Source organism: Cheilinus undulatus, linkage group 17 (assembly GCF_018320785.1).
Source record: "Cheilinus undulatus linkage group 17, ASM1832078v1, whole genome shotgun sequence".
In the NCBI taxonomy this organism is placed as follows: domain Eukaryota; kingdom Metazoa; phylum Chordata; class Actinopteri; order Labriformes; family Labridae; genus Cheilinus; species Cheilinus undulatus.
In genome coordinates this window covers 35,942,239-35,963,571 of record NC_054881.1, presented here as the reverse complement: position 1 = coordinate 35,963,571, position 21,333 = coordinate 35,942,239, and the positions used below count along the sequence as shown (strand labels likewise).

Below are 21,333 nucleotides of genomic sequence, written 5' to 3'. Positions count from 1 at the left end.
TAAATGCATACTGTCATGAATTAATAGTTTATATACCTCTAAATCGTGTTTAGAAATTTGTGTCTCTATGTTGGGGTTTTTGGGGGATAAATTTTGCTTTAAAACTGTATTTTTTTTAACTCCCTGCAGTATTTTAAGAGTTGTATTGTGTGAGATGTGAAACCAGTCCTACAGGGCTGTTAGGTGGTGTGGCCTTGTTTTGTCTTTCCAGTTTCACTGCCTACAAATCTGATTTGTGACTCAGAGGAAGCGTGGATAGCTGTTTTAGACTTTTATTTCATATTTTTGCCTTTTTGTCACTACTTTTTCTATAAAATATTTATACCAAGTACGTGTAAGGCCTGTTTTGTTGCCTCATAATATCAGATTTTATTTTTCAAATGCACTTATTCAGTTATTTTTCCTCTGGTGCGTGTTTTTGCGCAGCTGGGATGGTTTTACGCATGAGCTAAGCTATTATGTTTACATCTCTGCTGGAGACCGCTGCTGTATTTCTGCTGGAAGAGGAGACTCTTTGAAGGACATGCGCGCGGAGCGTCTGGCGCACCTATTATTGTTTAGCAGAAGCACGAGAGCGCAAAGGTGAGGAGCTAAAACCTGGAGCCGGACTATCTTACATTTATACTTTTGACTCTTGGTTTGAGTGGACTACCGCAACAAAATGAGTAAAAACAAGAATAAAAGTGAAAACAAGACGGAAAAACAACTGGCTGCGGAAAAAGAGCAGTTTGGTAAACAACAGGTGAGTCATTATTTTAATAATTATGATTATCAAACCAGTTTTGAACTGTGAAGTACTAGATCGTGCTTTGGTCCTTCGGGAAATGTAGATTTATAACCTTATAGCAGGGCCTAAGTAATGCGTTTTATAGTAACATTTATATAAAAAAATATGGCGACTTAATAGCCTACTTTTAAAAACATGGTTCCAGAAAAAGTTTTAAAAGATTAAACTTATAACCCATGTCCTTATCTAGATTTAACATCTGTTTTCTAGATGTTAGCTGTGACCTGTTTACCTGTGTCTTTTCTTTCAGCTACAAAGCATCAGCAAGATCGTCGCCTCTTCTGAAACACCGCCCAAAGAGAAATATGTCCGAAGTATCCTTTTATGTCTGACGTTAAATTGATTTTTTTAAATTCCCAAACGACAAAACTACAACTTTAAAATAAAACTTTTACTATTTTTGCTGCAGGTCAATCATAGCCAGTTGGCAACAATACTGTTAGCATGCTAATATGCTAATGCTTAGCAGATAAGCCTATTTAATTCATCAGTAGAGTATAACAATGTAGAAGTAGTGGAATGTATTTTAGTTTTACTTTTATGACGATGAAGATATTTCAATTTTTTTATTAGTAAGCAGGAATTAAGCATGCTACAATACACCTGGGTACACACTGACTGAACACCTTAATCAGGTTCAGTGCCTATAAAAGTATCCCACCTTGGATGTTTTGCCCTTTTAGTGAGTTTATAAATCAGTCATGGTCAATATACTGTAATTTGTCTTTAGTGACAACCCCCCCCCCCCAAAAAAAAAAGCGGTTGTGACGCATCCCCACAACATGATGCTGCCACCACTGTGCTTCACAGTGGGGATTGTATGTTTGTGGCGGTGTAGTATTTGGTGTCCACCGAACGTAACTGGTCTGATGGCCAAAAGGACCATTTTGGTCTCATCAGACCAAAGAACTTTCTTCTCCTTGACCATGGAGTTTCCCACATGACCTTTGGTGATTTTTAGTCCATATTCAATCTGATTTTTCTTCAACAGTGGCTTTCTCTTTGCCACTCTCCCTTAAAGCTTTGACTGGTGAATACAACAGTTGTATGCAGAGGTTCTCCCTTGTAACTCCTTCAGAGTAGTCATAGGTGTCTTTGTGGCCTTTTTCACTAGTCTGTGTTTTGCAGAGTCACTCAGTCTGTGAGAACCGCCTGATCAAGGAAGATTCACACATGTAATATTCCTTCCATTTCTTGATGATGGATTTAACTGAACTCTGGGTGATGTTCAGTGCCTTGGAAAGTTTTTTGTATCCAGTTGCTTGAAGTGTTCTTTTGTCCTCACGGTGTAATGGTTGCCAGGAATACTGATTAATCAGTGACTGAACCTTCCAGACACAGGTGTCTTTATAGTACAATCACTGAGACACATTCACTGCACCCAGGTGATCCCCATTTCACTAACTGTGAGACTACTAGCACCAATTGGCTGTTGAATTAGGTCAGTCCCTTTAAAGGGGGTGAATATTATGCAGTCACTTTTCTTACATTTCATATTTTTGTTTAATTGACACTACTTTGTAGAAATATTTTCTCCCTTTTTCATTAAAAACACTGTACAGTGGTGAGATATTGCAGGAGTGTTGTGGGGTTTCCTTGACAGCTGTAAAGCCATCATCATGGGAACACATAAGGAGGCTGGAGCTACGACTTTCTGGTCGTACGCTCTCAACCTGCCTCTGTCCAGTAACTCCATGGTCAGCTGGAAGTTCTGCTATCTGCTGCACAAGGTTCTCAGAGATGGACACAGAAATGTAAGTTATATTATGCTATTTGCCTCTGTAATCATATTCTCCTCTGCATGTGTAACATCTGTTGTGTTGCTCTTTTTTTCAGTGTGTCAGAGATTCACACAGGTACTGTCCCAATGTCAAAGATTTGGGAATTCTCTGGGTGAGTAACTGCATTTTCTTATTAAACAAACAAATGAGTGCCACAGTTTAAATTGCCTACCACAACTTTTGCACTGAGTTGATAAGTTTAAAATGGAAGATGAAAAGTGTTTCAGTACATTTTTAAGAACTGTGTTTTTGCATGAATTTGGATTGATAAAATGTAGAGTCCAATAGTATGTTTTTTTTTATGTTTTATATCATCTACAACCATAATTTTACTATTTTCTCTGCTCAGAATGGCTCCAACTGTGCACCCAGTGTCACCATGTCATTGTGTTTTCATGAATGACTGGCAGCTTATTCTATATTGTTCATGTTATTTTTTAGGGAAGCTTGCACGATCGATATGGTCACATTGTCGCCTTGTCAGCCAAATATCTCTGCCTAAAAATGGACTTTCATGTGAAGGTAATTCTAAAGTAATATTATGGTTTATTAAATGAAATTTGGTAATCATAAAATCATAAAAATATGCAATTTCATGTATAAAAAAAATCTCCTCCCTAGCACAAGGTGATCCCAGGAAACATGGAGGTCAGTGATGAGACTTTAGAGAAAGAAGCAGGAACTGACATGACCAAAGTGTAAGTATTTTGAATATACGAGCCAGTAAGTGTCTAATAAAATCTAACATTTGCAAACTTCAAAATATTAATATCATGTGTTTCAGGTTGGATATGACACAGGAGCTGCTGGATTGCCTGGATGCAGGGCTGAAGATGTCCGAGACAGGTGAGTCCACTTCTTCATATGTAAAGGAATATATATTAGGTTGTATCTTTTTTTTTTTTTAATACGAATGCCTCTAGATTTGTTTTCAAATCTGTATTCTTGTTTTCTATTTCCTCTCTAAAGTTCTCCGTCAGCTTGATGCCAACGGGGCCAAATCTACAACTCCAGCTGGACAGTGCAGACTGACTCCACTGATCCCGCTCATCCTGGACTGCAGCTTCCTCTACCATTTCTCTGTGCTATTGATGTTCAAACTTCACAGCCGTGAGTGACACAGAAAATAATAATCATTAAAACAAACCTTTCTGTTCTACCCCTTAAATTCATCTCATCTTCTGTTTCTAGGCATTACACCGGATGCTCTTTTGGGCCATCGAGAGCGGTTCCGTGATTTATTTGCAGGGTAGGTTACCAGTGTTATCAAGCAGAAACTAGAGGCAAAAAGGTACTGAATTATCAAAAATTTAAGTCAATGAAATATACTGTTGCCATTTTTTGGTGTTTGTGGTATGCTAAGCATCATGATTTAATGAGTTAGTATATTAGCATCTTTAGAAAATTGAACATCATGAGAAAGTTCTTTTTTCCTATGTTTTTCTAGATTCATCTTGTTTGTTTACATTTTGATGATTATGGCTTACAGATCACAAAAATTTTCCATCTCAAAATATTAGGATTTCCAAAAAAACAGTCAAGCACAGTGATACCATGGTTAGCAAACCAGTTTCTAGTACTTCTTGCTTCACTGAGGGCAGGTGCCAAGGCCCGCTGGAAAAGTAAATTAGTATCTCCATAAAGCTTCTCAGCAGATAGAAGCATGGAAGTCTCTAAAATCTCCTGGTAGACAGGTGACAGTGTTGACTCTGGACTTGATAAAGCACAGTGGACCAACAGCAGCAGATGACATGGCACCTCAAACCATCACTGACTGTGGAAAGTATAAACACTGGACTCAAAGGACCTTGGATTCTGTGCCTCTCTGACCTTCCACCAGACTCTGGGGCCTTGATTTCCACATAAAATTCAAAATTTAGTTTGATCTGAAAACATGACTTTGGACGATCCAGATCTTTTTCTCTTTAGCCCAGGCGAGACCCTTAGGACGTCTGTGGTTCAGGATTGACCTGACACTAGGAACACAACACTTGTAGTCCATTTCCTGAACCTGTCTGTGTGGTGGCTCTTGATCCACGAACTCCAGCCTCAGTCCTGTCCCTGTGAAGCTCCCCCAAGTTCTTGAATCTGCTTTGTTTGACAATCCTCTGAAGGCTGAGCTCATTCCTGTTGCTTGCCCATGAACATGCTTTGATACAAGCTCTGAGAACAGCTTGACCTTTCAGCAGTGACCTTCTGTGTTTTGCCCTCTTTGTGCCAGTGATTGTCATCTGGACATTTAATTGCAGCGATATGGGAAAAGCAACAAACCTGACCAACACAGGCAGAAAACATGACAAACTCATTCTATGTAACTGTCTTCATAGTTGAGCTCTTTTCAGTGTAAACATTAGATGGTCTACTTTAATATTACAGGTGCTTTGGATAATGGAAATTACTAGAAACAGCTTCAGTTACTCAGCGGTTTTAAAGTATATTACTGCAGAGCAGAAAATTCATTTTTTAACTAGCCGTCTATCGGTCAGGCTGATTGTTACTTTTGGAATTTATAACAAAGTAGCTCAACAGTGTGCTTTATCTACTTTGTCCGACTTAACCAGTGAAAACTCTTGAATGCTTCATTTCTGTGGTTCGTTCAGTGTCTCTCATGTTTTCCCCTCAGCCTTACACAGTTCTTCAACAGAGCCAGAGAGATGGAGTTCTTTAAGACCGTCATTCGGGTCCCTGATCTCCCTGATGTGAGCATTAAGTTTTCTTTCATGTTTGTTTAACGTTCTCTTGTTTTGTTTTCTCCTGTCGTTAAATCAAACTTTTGTATTTCAAATACTGTAAAAAAAAAAAAAAAACTCTCTGTGGTAAAAGCCTCGCCTCATATGCACATTTGCACTAATCAGCTGTCTAAAATTATATTCTCCTTATGTAAATCTGCCCACATCGTTGCATATTTTATACACTGATCTTGTCTAGTCAACATTCTTGCACCCTTTGCACATCTTCTAACCATACTATCAATACACATCAACGTGTATATAGTAGAAAACATACCTACAAGAACCTGCACGTAAATCTTTATAGATTTTATTTGTTTTTGTATTTAATGTTTATTCTTGTACACTGAGAGCAAAGCTAACCAGAGTCCAGTTCCTTGGTGCATAAGCATACCAGGCCAATAATGCTGACTCTGATGTACCTGTCGATTAGGAGCCGCCAAACTTCCTCCGTGCTGCATCGTTGGGGGAATATAAAAAGGCGGTGGTGGTGATGCCGAACGAGGACCGCCAAGATGAAGAGGAGGTGGAGCCACAGCCTGAGATTAGAGAGACACAACAAATGCCACAGGTGAGAGTAAACAGACACAGTTCAGAAAGAAGATGCATTTTCTGGGAATTCCCCTCATATTTATACTTTTTGTAGACTAGCGACAGGCCCTGAGTCTACTAAGAACCTGGAGAAATATCATGGATTTTGAATGTCTGAGAAAAACTAAATTACATTTTAGTCTAATTTTAGTCATCTTAATGAAAACTAGACTTAGTGTTTGTCAGTTTTAGTCATCACAGATCTATTTTTGGTAAGTTTTAATCTAGTTTTAGTCATCACAGATCTATCTTTGGCTAGTCTTGGTCTAGTTTTTGTCATGGAAAAAAGGGCTGTCGACGAACATTTGTAGTCATAGTTTTAGTCAACGAAATTAACATTTGGTGGAGGGCTGCAGTGGTGGTTGTCCTTCTGGAACTTCCATCTCCACACAGGATTTTATAAAAACAGATAGATTAGATTGTTTACATTCTTTGAAACTCGTTTGTGTCACAAGACTTGATAACACAGATTTCTATCCAGTCACCTGATCTGGCTTTGACTGTCTACCCTCTGTAGGTACTGTACCACCATGGCTGTTGATGTTGTTTGGATGAATTAATTAATGTTTTTCTTTTTTTTTTTTGTTCAGTTACATATGTGTAGATAAAAAACAAGCATCAAATAAGATCATTTTTACATAAAATGTGTCAGTCAGCAACTGAAAAAGGAATAGGCTAAAGCCAGTGGCTAATTTCAGCCTGTCCTGTACCATCAAAGGATTAACCCAGTAAATCAGTAGTAGAATGAGAAACTAAATACATGATAGTTTAAATTAGAAAAACATTTTCATCAAGTAACCAGTTTTAACCAGTTCATCAGTCATTTAGTCCATTCCATAACTTTACTTCCAAAACTGACAAACATCTGTATTTCACGTTTGTTCTCACTTTGCAGGTTCCAAACATGAGCATCCCCCTTAAATTATAAATCCCCTTTCTTAGTTTAAAGAATTTTCAAATTCAGACCAAAATGCTCTTATGCACCACATGAAACATAATTTCTGATGGTTTTGAATATATAATGTCCAAAAATTTTAATGTGGATGATCCTATGAAAAGCAAACTGGTAGAATCACAGTATCATTATTTATTTATTATCCTAATAGCTTTTTATGCAGTTTAGTTATTGGATCTAAGTTAGTTTTATAAGTATTTCTCCACATGATAATATAAAGAAAGTTTGAAGAAAATCCCTTAAAGCATTTTTGAGGTATCAGATGTACAAGCAAGGAATCAACATGACCTTTAACCCCTGAAATCTAATCAGTTCATCCTATAGTGAGAGTTCATGTTTGTGTAAAGTTTGAAGAAAGTCCTTTTAAGAAAGTTGAGATAATGCATTCACGAGAATGACCCAAGTAGATGAACAGATCTATCCATCAGATGTTTATTGGTTGTGAGGAGGCACAACCAACAAACACTAAATGAAAAGATAAATATACTTTTAGATTTTCTATGTAGCAATGCTGTCTGCTTTAATTTTTCTGTTATCCTTGCAGTACTATATGCTGAGCCAAATGACAACACCTGAAGAGCAGAGAGAAATAGAGAACGACTGTCTGAAAAGAGAGCTGGAGGTGCTCAAACCAGAGCTGCAGCTCATCAAGACTGAGGTTGGTTTGAATCAGTTTGCCTGGTCAGCACATATTTCCATTTAAATCCTTGAATAAAAATGAAACACAGCCTTTTACTCCTGCTTTCCTCAGGCTCAGAGGGCTGTTACTGAGTTAAAGTCACAGGTGAATCGTCTGGAGGCCGAGGTGGAGGAGCAGCGCACGCACAAACAGATGGCTATGGTGGAAAACGAACACCTGAAGATGGAAGTAGAGACTCTGCGGTCTGCAAATGCTGCCAGTGTCGGGGCTCAGATTGGATTCAAAGAGGCAGATAGTGAGTAAGCATTTTTTTTTTCATGCAGAACTGAAATATGAATCTAAATCTTAATGAGGCATTGTTTCTTCCTCACTCTGCAGCAAGAGCTCAGGCAGCAGAGCTTAGATTCACTCAACTTAAAGAGAGACACGCAGAGCTGATCACCAGCCATGCCGACTTAATGAAGAAGGTGAGCTGTAGCATCATGGGTGTTAAGATCACATTCAAGGAAAAGTAATTTAGGAATTTGAATGGGTTGCAATGTAGAAGGATTCCTAAAAAGGTTTGTCTCCTTTTGTCTGTGCAGAATGCAGACACAGTGAGGTTGCTGTCCAGTACCAAACAAGGCCAAGATGATTTGCTGCGAGCCAAACAGCAGCTGGAGAATGAGCTGGAAAATCTGCGGCACGAGAAAAGAAACATGGTGCGACCTTGTCAACATGTTATACATAGCCACTCCAGACAATATGGCTTCACTGACTGATATAATCAGTTTCTACCAGGAATTTCTTGTCTGAAAAGATTCTCCTGATTCTGCCCTCTTTTCTGTTCAGATGAATCAGCAGCAGGAGGCTGAACGCCTCAACAAAGAACTTCTTGAGCAAAGAGCAGAGATGGCTCACCTTCGCAGCGCACTGGACAGTAAAGAGAGGGTGAGATTGAATGAAAAAAGTATTCAGACCCCTTCACTTTTTTCAGTTTTTTTTATGATGCAGCCTGATGCTGCAGTTGAAAAAAATCTTTTGTATTCTCATTGGTCTACACTCAGTGCCCCATAATGACAAAGTGAAATTAGACATTGACATAAGTATTCAGACTCTTTGCAAAAACACTCAAAATTTAGCTCAGTTTCCTCCTATTTCTCTTGATCGTTGCCGAGATGTTTCTACTCCTTGATTGCAGTCCACCTGCTGTAAACTGAATTGATTAGACATGATTTCAAAAGGCCCACACCTCTATAGAAAAAGCTGACAATGATTTCAGAGCTGAAACCGAGCCATGAGGTCAAAGAAACTGCCTGCAGAGCTCAGAGACAGGATTGTTGCAAAGCTCAGATCTGCAGAGGACAACAAAAAAATTCTGCTGCACCAAGTGCATAGTGGCCTCCATAATTCTCAGATTGAAGAAGTTTGTAACAAACAGGTCTCTTCCAAGAGCTGGTCACCAGACAAAACTTAAAGATCAAGGGAAACAGGCCTTAGTGAGAGAGGTGACCAAGAACCTGATGGTCACTCTGACTGAGCTCCAGAGATCCTGTGTGGAGATGGGACAGTTCTAGAAGGATAACCATCACTGCAGCTCTCCACAGATCTGGGCTCATGGCAGAGTGACTAGACAGAAGCCTCTCCTCAATGCAAATTAACACATGAAAGCCCACTTAGCTCCATGTGAAACATGGAGGTTTTTTGCAAACTTCTTTCATGTGTTTTGCACTGAGGAGAGGCTTCTGTCTAGCCACTCTGCTGTAAGTCCAGATCATTGGTAGGCTGCAGGGATGTTGTCCTTCTGGTACTTTTCTCCATCTCCACACAGGATCTCTTGAGCTTGAGTGCAAATAATACTTTGATACATTACCATTGATAGATATATCAGCAAAAATAAGTCAGAACATTGTTGTCAAATACAGGAAAGTAAATAACAGTTTAAGTGAATGCATCACAGATGAAGGGCACCATGGTAAGTAATAAAGAAAGGGAACACCTAGCTTTTTAGTTGGTACAACAATAAATAAACACTTGACTGTTCAAAGGTGCTTTTTGGTATAATGTAGGCCAACATTTCTACATTTAAGGAACTTCAGTAAGCAGAAGAGTTGAAGTGTCACTGCTTAAATGGACCTGGATAAGTGTACAAGTAAGTGAGTGCATTGCACTTAAAATGCAACTTAGTATTCTCACAAAAAACTGAATGCATCATCACTGGAATTCATGTTAGTGCAAAAGTGAGTGAAAGCAGCTCCATTTTAAATGAACCTCAAGTAAGACAACAATCTGTGAATGCATTACACTTCTAAAGCACACAATAGGGACAAAAGTAGATAGACATACCTAATTAAGCAAACGTTCTGTTTTTACTCTCAGTAGTATGGGAGGTTTAGTCATTAAGAGGCCTCAGGCAAAGACCAATAGGGCCTTTCACATTTAGCTAAAAGCAGTAATAGCAAGTGTGTGTTTTGTGGTACCTCTCTCTGGTATAAAAGTCAGAGATTTGCAGGACATACCAGAATCTGAACTATAGATTGACCAAGTTTAACAAAAAAAATGTATGCTCACTAATGGTGCAATATCTGTGCTTCTTTATCTGTTACTTGCATTTTACCATGCAGTAATCCACCAGTGCATTAGGGGTCCACTTAACTCTAAGCTGCTTCATGTGAACATATTTTGGGGCTTTTTTTTTTGAGACATTTCTGGAAAAGTCTTTAGCACCACCATGTGGTCAAGTCAAAAATTGTAAACTGAGCTGCTGCTCAAGCTAGAGGACTAATTAGTTGAACATTTGCTGTTAAGATGTTGTGAAGTTGAAGTATGAGGCAGACTAAAATTGAAATTCTTATGTCCATCTTAAGTATTTGCAGAATTGCAGTTTGCAACTTTATCCTGTGCTTCATGACCTTCAGACGTGTTTTATTCACCTTAATGTTTCTGTGTGATTGTCTCCAGGAGGGATCTCAGGTGAGCAGCAGCCTGGCAGCTCTGCAGGCCGAGCGGGACGTTTTGCTGCGCTCTGCCAGAGAGAAAGATGCGGAGCTGTCCTCGCTAAAACAGCAGGCCCATCATCAGCAGGGCTCCCTAGACCTGGAAAGAGACCGACTTAACCGGGAGATCGAGTCTCTGAGGGCTCAGCTGCAGCAGCAGGTAAGTCTGTTTGGATCAAAGATAAGTATCATAAAGATGCAGTCAACGGTGCATGTTTTTGGTCTGTGTTTTAGCATAATGTTCGTTTTCTGAATTTTTAAGACTTCTCAGATAGTTAGAAACGGTATTTCATGCAGAGGAAGCATTCACTTTTTTTAGCCCAACTTAAATGCAACAGAAATAACCTGGCCTCCTGTTTCATTAGCTCACCATCAATGCAGAGCAGAAGTTGGAGATCGACCGGCTGAGACGAGAGCTGGACTCAGTAAGAGGAGAACTGACAATTGCAAAAAACACCCTGCAGAGCAAAGAGATGGTATAAATATTTCCTGTAGCTTCATCCTCCATCACTCTTCATATGACAAGACACAGTGGGAGAAAAAAAACATGTCCTTTTTGATCCTCAGAGCGGGACCCAGCTGAGCAGTTCACTGGCAGGGCTGCAGGCAGAGAAGGACGTGCTGCTGCGCTCAGTGAGGGAGCAGGAAGCTGAGCTGAGCTCCCTCAGACAGCAGGCTCAGCTCCACCAGAGCTCCCTTGAGCAGGAGAGGCAGAGGAGCAGCATGGAGCTGGGGAGCCTGCACGCTCAGTTACAGCAACAGGTGCTGCACTGTGTTTTAGACTGCATGGTAGGGCTGTTACTGGTGTCTTTTAATGGATGGTTACTGATGAGAATGATTGTGTGAAACTTCAGGCATGTCGTGAAGGTGAGCTGGCCCAGAAGCTGCAGGAGGAGCAGTTCTCTCTGCTGCAGTGTGCTGTGGTGGAAGCTGAGGGCATCATACTGGACGCTGTGGCCAAACTGGATGACCCCATACATGTCTGCTGCATCAGCTCACCTGGTAATACCTCATTTACACCCTTTTATAGCCACATTTGTTCATCTGAGCTAATGCAAAGAGGATGTTCTTATACCTCTATATTGCAGTGTGATGTCTTGTTGATTGTGAAACAATCATATGGCTTGAAGATGCCATATAATCAGATTCAAGCAGATAGTACAGTTTCTATAGAAAGTAATCATCCCCTGGATGTTTTACTCTTTTATTGATTTAATAAATCAATCCTGGTCAGTATATTTTGGCTCTGCACATAGTAACTGTTGCCCAGGTTCTTCACCAGTCATAGCTTTATGGGAGAGTGGCAAAAAAGAGAAAGCCACAGTTGAAGAAAACTCATTAAATCTTGACTAGAGTTCACCAAAAGTCATGTGGGAGACTCCGTGGTCAAGTGGAAGAAAGTTCTTCGGTCTGATGAGACCAAAATGGTGTTTTTTGGCCATCAGACAAGACACCAAACACACCATCCCCACGTACACACCATCCCCACCGTGAAGCATGGTGGCAGCAGCATCATGCTGTGGGGATGCTTCTTAGCAGGCAACCAGCCCTGGAAGGCTTGTAAAGGTAGATGGTAAAATGAACGTTGCAAAATATTGGAAAATCCTGGATGACAATCTAATGCAGTCAACCTGACAGAGCTTTAGGAGTTTTGCAAAGAAGAAAAATTAAGTAAAATTGCAGCATCTAGATGTACAAGCCTGATTAAGACCTTCATTCTTCAGTATTGGGGGTTTCTGCTTGGGGAAATCCAATTTAATTTTCAAGATGGCCTCTGTTTGTACATGTAGTGAGAGTTAAATTACTTCCATCCATCCATTGTCTATACTGCTTATCCCGTCAGGGGTTGCGAGGGGGGGTGGAGCCTATCCCTTCTGTCATTGGGCGAAAGGGGGGTACAACCTGGACTGGTTGCCAGTCAACTGTAGGGCTGAGACATAGAGAGACGGACAACCATGCAAGCTCTGACGTACACCTTCGGTCAATTTGGAGTCACCAATTAACCAAACACCACACAGAAAGGCCCTGACTGGGAGGCGAACCAGGGACCTTCTTGCTATGAGGCAACAGTGCTAAGCCCTGCGCCGTGCTGCCCGAGAGTTAAATGACCAAAACTTGTGAATTTTCTCCAGTCTGATAGGCTCAAAATAGGCTGTAATGACTTCAGTCCCATTCAGTCTAGCTAGTAGTTGCAAATCTGGCACTGACAAGATTAAAAAAACATAAGTGTTTGACATCACCTATAGGTTTAAGAAATACTGCAGTTTACCTCTAATGTCATGCACTGTAATCCAACTTAATCCTCACTCCTTGATGTGTTGCTTTTTGTTGTAATTCCCTTATCAGTTCTCTTTTTGTTTTCCAGATTATTTGGTGAATCGAGCTGAAATCACCCTGGGTTCAATAGACAAAATGCAGCAGAGCCACATGCTTTACCTGGGAAACAGGAACGGTCAGTAAGCTGTGTCTTAAGTTGTAGATAATGTTTGTCCTTGTATCTAATTTTTTTCTGCTCTCGTGCAGATGCCAGCGGTTTGTTGAGAGCGGTCACACAGTTCTCCCACCTTGCTGCTGACACGATTGTTAACGGAGCAGCAACATCTCACTCTGCTCCAACTGACCAGGCCGACCGTAAGAGACTCATCCACACATCAGCTGCAAGATTATATATATTGAACACATTATGTAAGCCTACATTACGCATATTTTTGTCTTTCCTTGTGCTGTGCAGGTTTAACAGACAGCTGTCGAGATTGTGCAAACAACTGCCTTCAGTTCTTGAAGGATATGAAACTGCAGGCCAGCTTACCGAGAGCTGATCCATCTGCTGTGCGCTACACTGTCCAACGCCTTCTTGCTTTGGGTCAGGTGAGAAGGATCTGAAATCTTTATCTAAGTTCTTGGCTGTGGTTGTTTAGAAAATGGAAAAGAAATAGCATGTTTGATTGCAATGCTGGGTGGCTTGACTAATTTAAACCTCCCTTTTCAAAGGGTAATTTATCTTACGTAAATCTTTTACCAACATATTCTTCTGCGGGTATAACACCATGCATCTTATTACTTTGTCTCTATAAATTTGACTCCATGTTTCATCTTTAGGATTTGCGTCCCAAAGGACGGGACGTGCGTAAAGAGGAGCTGGGATCCATGGTGGATAAAGAGATGATTGCTACATCGACTGCTATTGAAGAGGCTGTGCTGCGAATGGATGTAAGGACACGCTTTATCATAGATATAAAACATTCAAATGAACCTAAACCTAGCTGGTAATGCTGATTTCTATGCTTATTTTCTTGTGTCTTAGGAGATTCTTCATCAGGCAAAGAAAGACACCAACGGTGTTAAGCTGGAGGTCAACCAGAGGTAAATCAAGCTCTTCATCATTCAGGAATTTCTAGTATTTTAAGCTTCTCTCTGTTCCTTTGTTAGAGCTAATCTGTGTGATTTATTTCTATTTCATCACAGTATTCTTGGCTCCTGTTCAGACCTGATGAAGGTAAAAATGTCTAGACGATTTTAATATAGGTTTATAAACTTTGATGTGAATTTATTCAGCATTTTTTCTGCTCTTATGCTTCCCTCCAGGCCGTTCATATGTTGGTGACAGCTGCTACTGACCTTCAGAAAGACATTGTGGAAGGAGGCAGGGTAAGTCAGAGTGTCACCTAAAGAAGACTTAAATTATTTTGATTAAAACGGCAGAAACCCTAGAGAAACAAAAACCAGATACAACTTAATTATCAGCAATAATTTCAATTTAATTCTCTCACAGGGGGCCGCTTCTGTGACAGAATTTTACGCCAAAAACTCTCGCTGGACAGAAGGACTTATCTCCGCCTCCAAAGCTGTGGGCTGGGGCGCCACACAGCTGCTGTAAGTGCCAATATAAATGCAGAAATTATTAGTTATACTAGACCTCACCATAACATCAAACTTTTTGATGAAACTTTGCTGTCTTTTTTAATATCAGAGACTCTGCTGACCGGTTTGTGGTTGAAAATGGTACTCATGAGGAGCTCATCGCCTGCTCTCATGAGATTGCAGCGAGCACAGCGCAGCTGGTCGCCGCCTCAAAGGTACAAAATGAATACACAACACTTACAGGAAGTGAAGTGCTGCATTACATGAAAGTGTTTTTTTAGCAGGGTATGCCACAGAATAGTATAACATGAAGTTGCTCATTTAGGCAGAGATTGAAGTAAATCTGTTACATGTACTCAACAGCTGTGCAGTTAAATTTAAAGTACTTAGTGGAAAACTTTAATTTTATTGGACTGTAAATTTCTATTTCTACACATTTTGGAAACATATAATGTGCTTTTTACTCCATCAGTGTGGTTCTATGACTTTTCTTAAATTCTGCTGTGATGTGTGATAATTTCAGGTGAAGGCTGATCGCAATAATAAGAAGCTGCAAACGCTGCAGCAGGCGTCTCGCCATGTCAACGACATGACTGCCATGGTCGTTACCTCCACCAAACATGGGCAGAGGAGGCTCTCTGACGAAGGTGAGAAAGAAGCTCCACCCAGGGTTCTTGCAGATCCTTGAAAAGTCTTCAAAAAAGTCTTAAATAGACTTTTAACATTTAAGGCCATTAAAAAGTCTTAAAAACTCCTCTATGTATTTTTACTTGTGCGAGGTCTTAAATTTAAAAGGTACATTGACAAATATATACATTATGTCTTCATTCAGTTTGTTTTATAGCTAAATTTATTCAATTTTATTTTTATTTTTGAATTTATACATTCAGAAGTTAAAATCTGTTAGGGGAATAACATTTTCTTTTTGTTATTAATCAATACTTACTGAATTTTCATCACATATTGTTTCATAAATTTTCACTGCAGGGAATAATGTATTCAATGCTCAGAATTTCCTCTGCAGGACCTCATATCCCCTGAATTTTTATCACTTACTGTGATTATATATTCCTTGTACAGTTGTAAAACACGAGTTCAGTTCCCTAATTTCTGAGTTACCAAGTTTGCAACCTAAATCATTCCTGCTAAAATATGTTATAAATATATATATACGGTATATTGATACAATACAGGCATGAAATCCCACGTGCCTTTCATTTTTGCCATGCAAAAAGTGAAATTCATTTTTTTTAGGGCAGGTCAAAAAATGGTCTTAAAAAGTCATATTAATTTGATTCTTTAGGTTATGGTTTATACAAGGCATGTATGTATCTGTGCTTGCATTTGCGGATATTTTTTCCTTGCAAATTAGTGTTTGAAAGAGAGTATCTAATGTGATGTCTGAAAGAGTGGGGGGAGGTGATGAATGTAAAAAAGGAAACATCTACAATATACCGTCTGTAATTTTTTCTGGCTTATGCTGCAAAAAACAATAAGATATTGTTAAAAAAAAAAGTCATTTTAGATTTTTAAAGGAGTGTAGTGTCTACTAATGTTGTAATATTCAACAACTAGTTAGTAGTTCCTTAGTTTTATATGCTCAACAGACGAGATGTGGACAATAAAACAGAATAATGTTGCAAACAGGGATTTGATGTACACATAAAATAAACTCTGATGTCCTCATAGGTATCATGGACTTCTCTGGCATGTCTCTGATCAAGCTGAAAAAAGAAGAGATGGAAGCTCAGGTAAAGCTAATGCTAACACCTTGTTTTGGTTCATTTTTTGTCTATCAAAGGGTAAAATTAGACCGTGGTGGGCATCCTCTGGCTAGGCTATCTAAGGGGCAAAGAAATGAAAACGCACCAACCTGCAGAAAGTTGTTATACACTGACAGTGTGACGGTTCAGTACTATGGTTAAGATTAACATTGATTTGTTCTGTTACTGACTCATGATAACTATAATCTTAGAAATAAACACTCATGGGGCACTGTTAACTGTAAACCAAATGTAATTGTAAGCAGAGGTGGAAAAGCACATGACTGTTGTACTCACTTGAAAGTACAGTTACTTTGGTTAATATTCACTTTGATTAAAGTTAAAATATTAGTCTATAGATCCACTCAAGTAAAGTATAATGTAATGGATTGAAAGTACTGAGGAGCTACTGCGTAGCTGTACAGTAAAATACAATATTTCCTTATTGGCAACTGGTCTCCTCTGGCAAGAACAATATGGAAAGTACACCTCAAAGTAAGGTGTTTACTTATAAAAAGGGTGCACTGGGCATCTTTTAGAAGCACCTTAAGTTACAAGCTGTAACTCTAACTCAGTAGGTAACTTCACTTAGGGTGCAAATGTGTCATACATCAAAGAATGAAGTTGAAATTATTCTTCAGGAGTTAAAATTAACTCTGAAATGTTTCATCCTGAGATATCTGCACTAGTCTATGCTGTGTATAGCAGCTGTTTTGTGATGTGATGTGGAATGATTCTCTCTATGTGCTACTTTGTAGTCAACAGAGAGGGAAAAGTACAAGGGTATTGTACTCAATATAAGTACAGTTATTCTGGTTAAAACTTATTTAAGTAGAAGTGAAAGTACTGATTACAAAATGTACTCAGAAAGCTCCTCAACTACAGTAATTTGAGTAAATGCAATTTGTTACTTTACACCCCTGGCTGTAAGTATAAAGATGTACTAAGCATAAAATTATTTTTTTGCACTGAGGGCACTTTTTGCATTCTCTCAAGACGAAACTGTGAAGGTTTCTGCAACAAATTCTCCCTAAGAGAGGGGCATTTAAAAGTTACTTCATCTTATTTTCTGCACCAAGAGAGCACTAGATAGGGTACTTTATGTGGCTTTTGCACATTTTCTCCATCATGTGCAAGATTCTGTGGCACTTTCTCCACTAGAAGGGCACCGCAGAGGAAGTTTGATCAAATAGCCTCAATTTAGAGGAAGTTTATAATGGACAGTGCAGACAATGGAGTCCATCCTGCAGACTACTATGTATATTTTCTTATTTTTAATATGCCAACAAGGATCCTCTTCCTACTTCCACATCTATCGTACAGTACAGCTCTGTGAAGGAAACAGGCCATGCTGCACAGATGCATGGTTTTTGAAGAAACGGGAGACATTTAGATTTGCAATAACAACTCTACTTGCATACACCGACCCTGTGCTCAGGCACTGTTGTGCTCCCTTCTTCACTGTACTATACTTGAATACTCATGCTCCAGACCACCTCTTCAAGGAGGACTCAGGCACAGTGTTTACACACTCAGACCCAGCCCAGATCCTACCCATAGAGTTCTTTTTCCTTCAGTGCATTTTCTCTGCTTTAAGAGCACCACATCCTTGGCACCCTGTCATATTCACTTCACTAAAAGTCCATCCTTGGGAGCCTTTATTCAGCTTTTCTCCTCTAGAGAGGCTCCCTATGTGATAAATGAGTACTTCATCTTGTTTTATCTGCCAATGAAGCACCATACATGCCTTGTAAAGTGCTTTTTATTGTAAGAGTATCTCAGAGGAAACTAGTAACACAATTTTTCAGCACAATTCTTCTTTTTTCCTCTCTATGAGGGTCCCTATCACATGTCTTCGTGGAACAAACACCACTAAATAGCTTTCTCTAGTTGAAGGGTATACCAGATGTCACTACTGCTGCATTTTTAATGGAGAAAGACTTGCTATGGTCATTGTTGTTGATGATATTCTGCTCCCTGGACCTCTCAGGTGAAAGTGCTGCAGCTAGAGAGCCAGCTGGAGCATGAGCGAGTCCGTCTGGGCGAGCTGAGGAAGAGACACTATGAGCTCAACGGCTCCAGCGCCGACGCCGAGGATGGACTGGACAGCTTCCCTCCACCGCCACCACCCACTCTGCTTGACTCCTCACCTGTACCTCCATCCTTCTCACAGACACAGCCTTACCTGAACACCCAGAGTTTTACAAACACCAACCCGTTCACGCCGGCTCCATCAGTCTCGCTGCCTCAGACTTACACTCCGACACCGACCCAATCATACACACCTCCTCAAAGCTACACCCCCTCCAGCAGCTACACCCCTCCTCAAACCTACACACCCTCCCAGCCGTACATCCCTTCTCAGCCTTATGTCCCACCTCAGCAGTACACACCGAATTTATCACAAAATTACTTAACCCCTCAGTCATACTCACTGTCACAACCTTCCTCAAACACATCCAGCCACACCCAAGCTCAGTCTTCACCACAGGCCAACCCCCAGAGCAGCTCCCACAGCCCCAAACTGTCCATAAGAAAACCCAACATCTTCACCAAATCTGGGAACTTGCTTAAGAATGCGGTAAGCACTTAAACCGATCTGTTTGACCTGAATATTATCAAAAATATGCACTGAATAAGAGGATGACTTCCGTGGATCGTGTCTGTATGAGTCTTTTTTTTCTAATTTCAGTTCAAACGAGGTGAAACTGGATCAGGGGAATCTTGAAGCCTGATTGCAGAGAATCTGACATCTTACCAAAACTCACTGGAACTACAAATAACCTTTATTAATGTTAGAAACACTGCCATAAAGCCTATCTTACCTGTAAAATTTATTTTGGAGCTTACAAACAGGATTAATGTGCAAATATATGGCCTTTGAACTTGTATATTTAATCATTCTAATGCCTTGTGCTTTGTTTCCATTTGCTGTTGTGTAATTAATTGATTTAATGCATTTAATAAATGTAATCCAATCCGCTTTATTTATATAGCACTTTTTAAAAACATTCAAGTTTACCAAAATGCTGCATTTGTACCAGGGCCAGGATTTACTTGGAAGACACTAAAGGGGCCACATTGCCCAAAAATTAAATTTAACCAAAAATTTTGGCAAAATTAACATATAATTGTTTAATCTTTTTTTTTGTCATTGAAAATGTAAATATTTTTTGGATTTGGCAGTGAGATCAGTCCCAATTGCCTGAACTGCAGCTGCCACTAGGGGGCGAGTGCCATATTTTGGCTATATATTTGTGGGGCTGGCATCCATCACTGGGTTTGATGTTAAAATGCTGTGTTGTGATTGGCTGGGAAGTTGGTCAGGAAACCAGTCTATTGTGGCTCTCTGGCAGGAAAAATGGAACCCTCACTGTGCCTAAAGTGGAAAGTTGAAGTGGAAAACAGCCACTCTAATCAAGAACTAATTCATGAGTATGTCTTTATCATGCATCATATTCTCTAATAATGACTGACGGGTGGATTTCTGTAAAAAGGATCAAACCTTAAGCCAACATTTAAAGCCTATTAGGATTTTTGAAATAACACAACACATTTTTCCTCTGCACATTTCAAAAATCTCCTGGGGCCATATGGGAAGCTGTGGTGGGCCTGATTTGGCCCCCGGGCACCAGTTGATTATTACTGCACTACACCACTGTGCTGTCTTATACTTTTTGTCAGTATGGGTTATAAACTCTCCAGGTGTTTGCAGTAAAATGGTCATGGTTTATGAACCAGTAGTGACTTTAAATACAGAAAGTCTACTCTGTTACAGTAATGTGAGTAAATATAATTCGTTACTTTCCACTCCTGCCTTTATAGAATTAAGATTACAAAGTTTGACTTGTTTTGCTCATCTTTACTTGTGGTGTATCCATGTTTCACTGGGTTGTGTTTAACTAAATGACCTGAATACATATTTAAAGATAGTCTAATCTGGTTATTCTGGTTAGTTTGTGGTTTTTCAGTGTCAAATCAGTGGTGCTGTAATCTATTCTCACAGCGACCTCATCTGTCTGTTATGTCTGTCATGCGCATTACAAACTGCAATCTCACCACCATGAAACAGCCACTGTAGACTCCCGTTGGGACCAAAGTGGAGCTTCATCAAGTTAGAAAAAGACAGACGGAAAAATACAGGATGTGAATACAGGAGCCTTCAATATAAAAGCACTCCAGGAAAGCAGTGGTCTCCAAAAAAGGTTTAAATTATTTTACATTTTTCATTCATTTTTATTTTAAGTTTTTAGTTTTCATTGTAAAAGTCAGATTAGTTTTAATTCGTTTTAATACTGTTGGTTTATTTTTCAAAACTGTTTCATGTTAGTTTAGTTTTTAATAGTTTTAACCTCCTGAGACCCTACATGGACATATGAGGACATTATGTTTTGGCTTACCTACAACGTATTTATAATTTCTGATATTAGAATTTCCAGTGGAATTTTTATGTAATTTGCTTGGAATTTTGTAATGCTGGAAAAATTAGCTTTCAAATTTGCAGGAGTTTAATGACAATTTCTCAGGATGTGTTTGTGCATGTTTGGGGACTGGGTTCTTTCAAATGTGTATGTATGTTCATGAGAATTTGAGAAATTCATTTGTAAATTTGATAATTTAATTAGAAAATTTAGCAGAATTTCTTTGGATGTTTTGGGGAATATGTTTGAAAATTTTCTATAATTCCCCCAATTTATTTTTTCATAAATTGGGGGAATTTATTTGTCAGTTTTTGGGGATTTGATCGGAAATTTTCGGTAGACTTTTCTTTGACTTCTGGGGAAAATGTGTTTGATTTTTTTTCAGAAAAAAGAGTGTCTGATGAAATGTTGGGCTTTTGTAAATGGAAATTAAAAAAAATATTTCAGGATTTTCACACACATTTTTTATAATTTCCTGGAAATTTTAAGAAACTTTAAAAACATATTCTTTGTGAAAATTATTTCTTACAAACAAAGGAATCGTGATTTTTTTCTGTGTTGTACAATAAGACAGACCTATTGTCCTCAAATGCAGAAACCATTTTCTGGTTAAAACTACATCCTCAATGCCTGTCATATTTAAGTTCTAATTAACCCTAATGGTACTGCTGATATCATTCGTTGTAGAATTTGTAATAGGCTGGTAGTAATAGGCCTAGTTGGAGTAAAGCAGAGGAAGGCATTAAGCGGCAGTGATTTTATTTTGAAAGGTAAAGTCGGAAGTACGAAGTTTCAATATGGCGGACTTGATAGTTGTGGTCACTAGCTTG

At 39.3% G+C, this 21,333-nt stretch overlaps 1 protein-coding gene across 1 annotated transcript; it reads left to right on the top strand.

The window, feature by feature from the left end:
- Window positions 1-661: 661 nt before the first annotated feature.
- On the top strand, window positions 662-18,913 carry LOC121525423 (huntingtin-interacting protein 1-related protein-like). The gene is made up of 33 exons (XM_041811420.1): window positions 662-742; window positions 1,038-1,101; window positions 2,399-2,541; window positions 2,624-2,680; window positions 3,010-3,090; window positions 3,190-3,266; window positions 3,353-3,414; window positions 3,538-3,678; window positions 3,760-3,817; window positions 5,192-5,267; window positions 5,731-5,868; window positions 7,388-7,501; window positions 7,595-7,778; window positions 7,862-7,950; window positions 8,068-8,184; window positions 8,315-8,413; window positions 10,424-10,618; window positions 10,824-10,934; window positions 11,026-11,220; window positions 11,313-11,460; window positions 12,824-12,910; window positions 12,982-13,089; window positions 13,190-13,326; window positions 13,558-13,668; window positions 13,763-13,821; window positions 13,924-13,954; window positions 14,044-14,106; window positions 14,231-14,331; window positions 14,429-14,534; window positions 14,843-14,966; window positions 16,009-16,070; window positions 18,073-18,663; window positions 18,775-18,913. Exons 1-33 carry the CDS (start codon window positions 662-664, stop codon window positions 18,808-18,810), a joined length of 3,846 nt encoding a protein of 1,281 aa, XP_041667354.1. The 3' UTR covers window positions 18,811-18,913.
- Window positions 18,914-21,333: the final 2,420 nt, after the last annotated feature.

Bases quoted from the DNA above. Each gene is read 5' to 3' on its own strand.
- LOC121525423 (XM_041811420.1), top strand. From the start codon at position 662: ATGAGTAAAAACAAGAATAAAAGTGAAAACAAGACGGAAAAACAACTG. The intron at 3,679-3,759 runs GTGAGTGACACA...TTCTGTTTCTAG, and splicing joins GATGTTCAAACTTCACAGCC to GCATTACACCGGATGCTCTT. The intron at 18,664-18,774 runs GTAAGCACTTAA...TTCTAATTTCAG, and splicing joins GGAACTTGCTTAAGAATGCG to TTCAAACGAGGTGAAACTGG.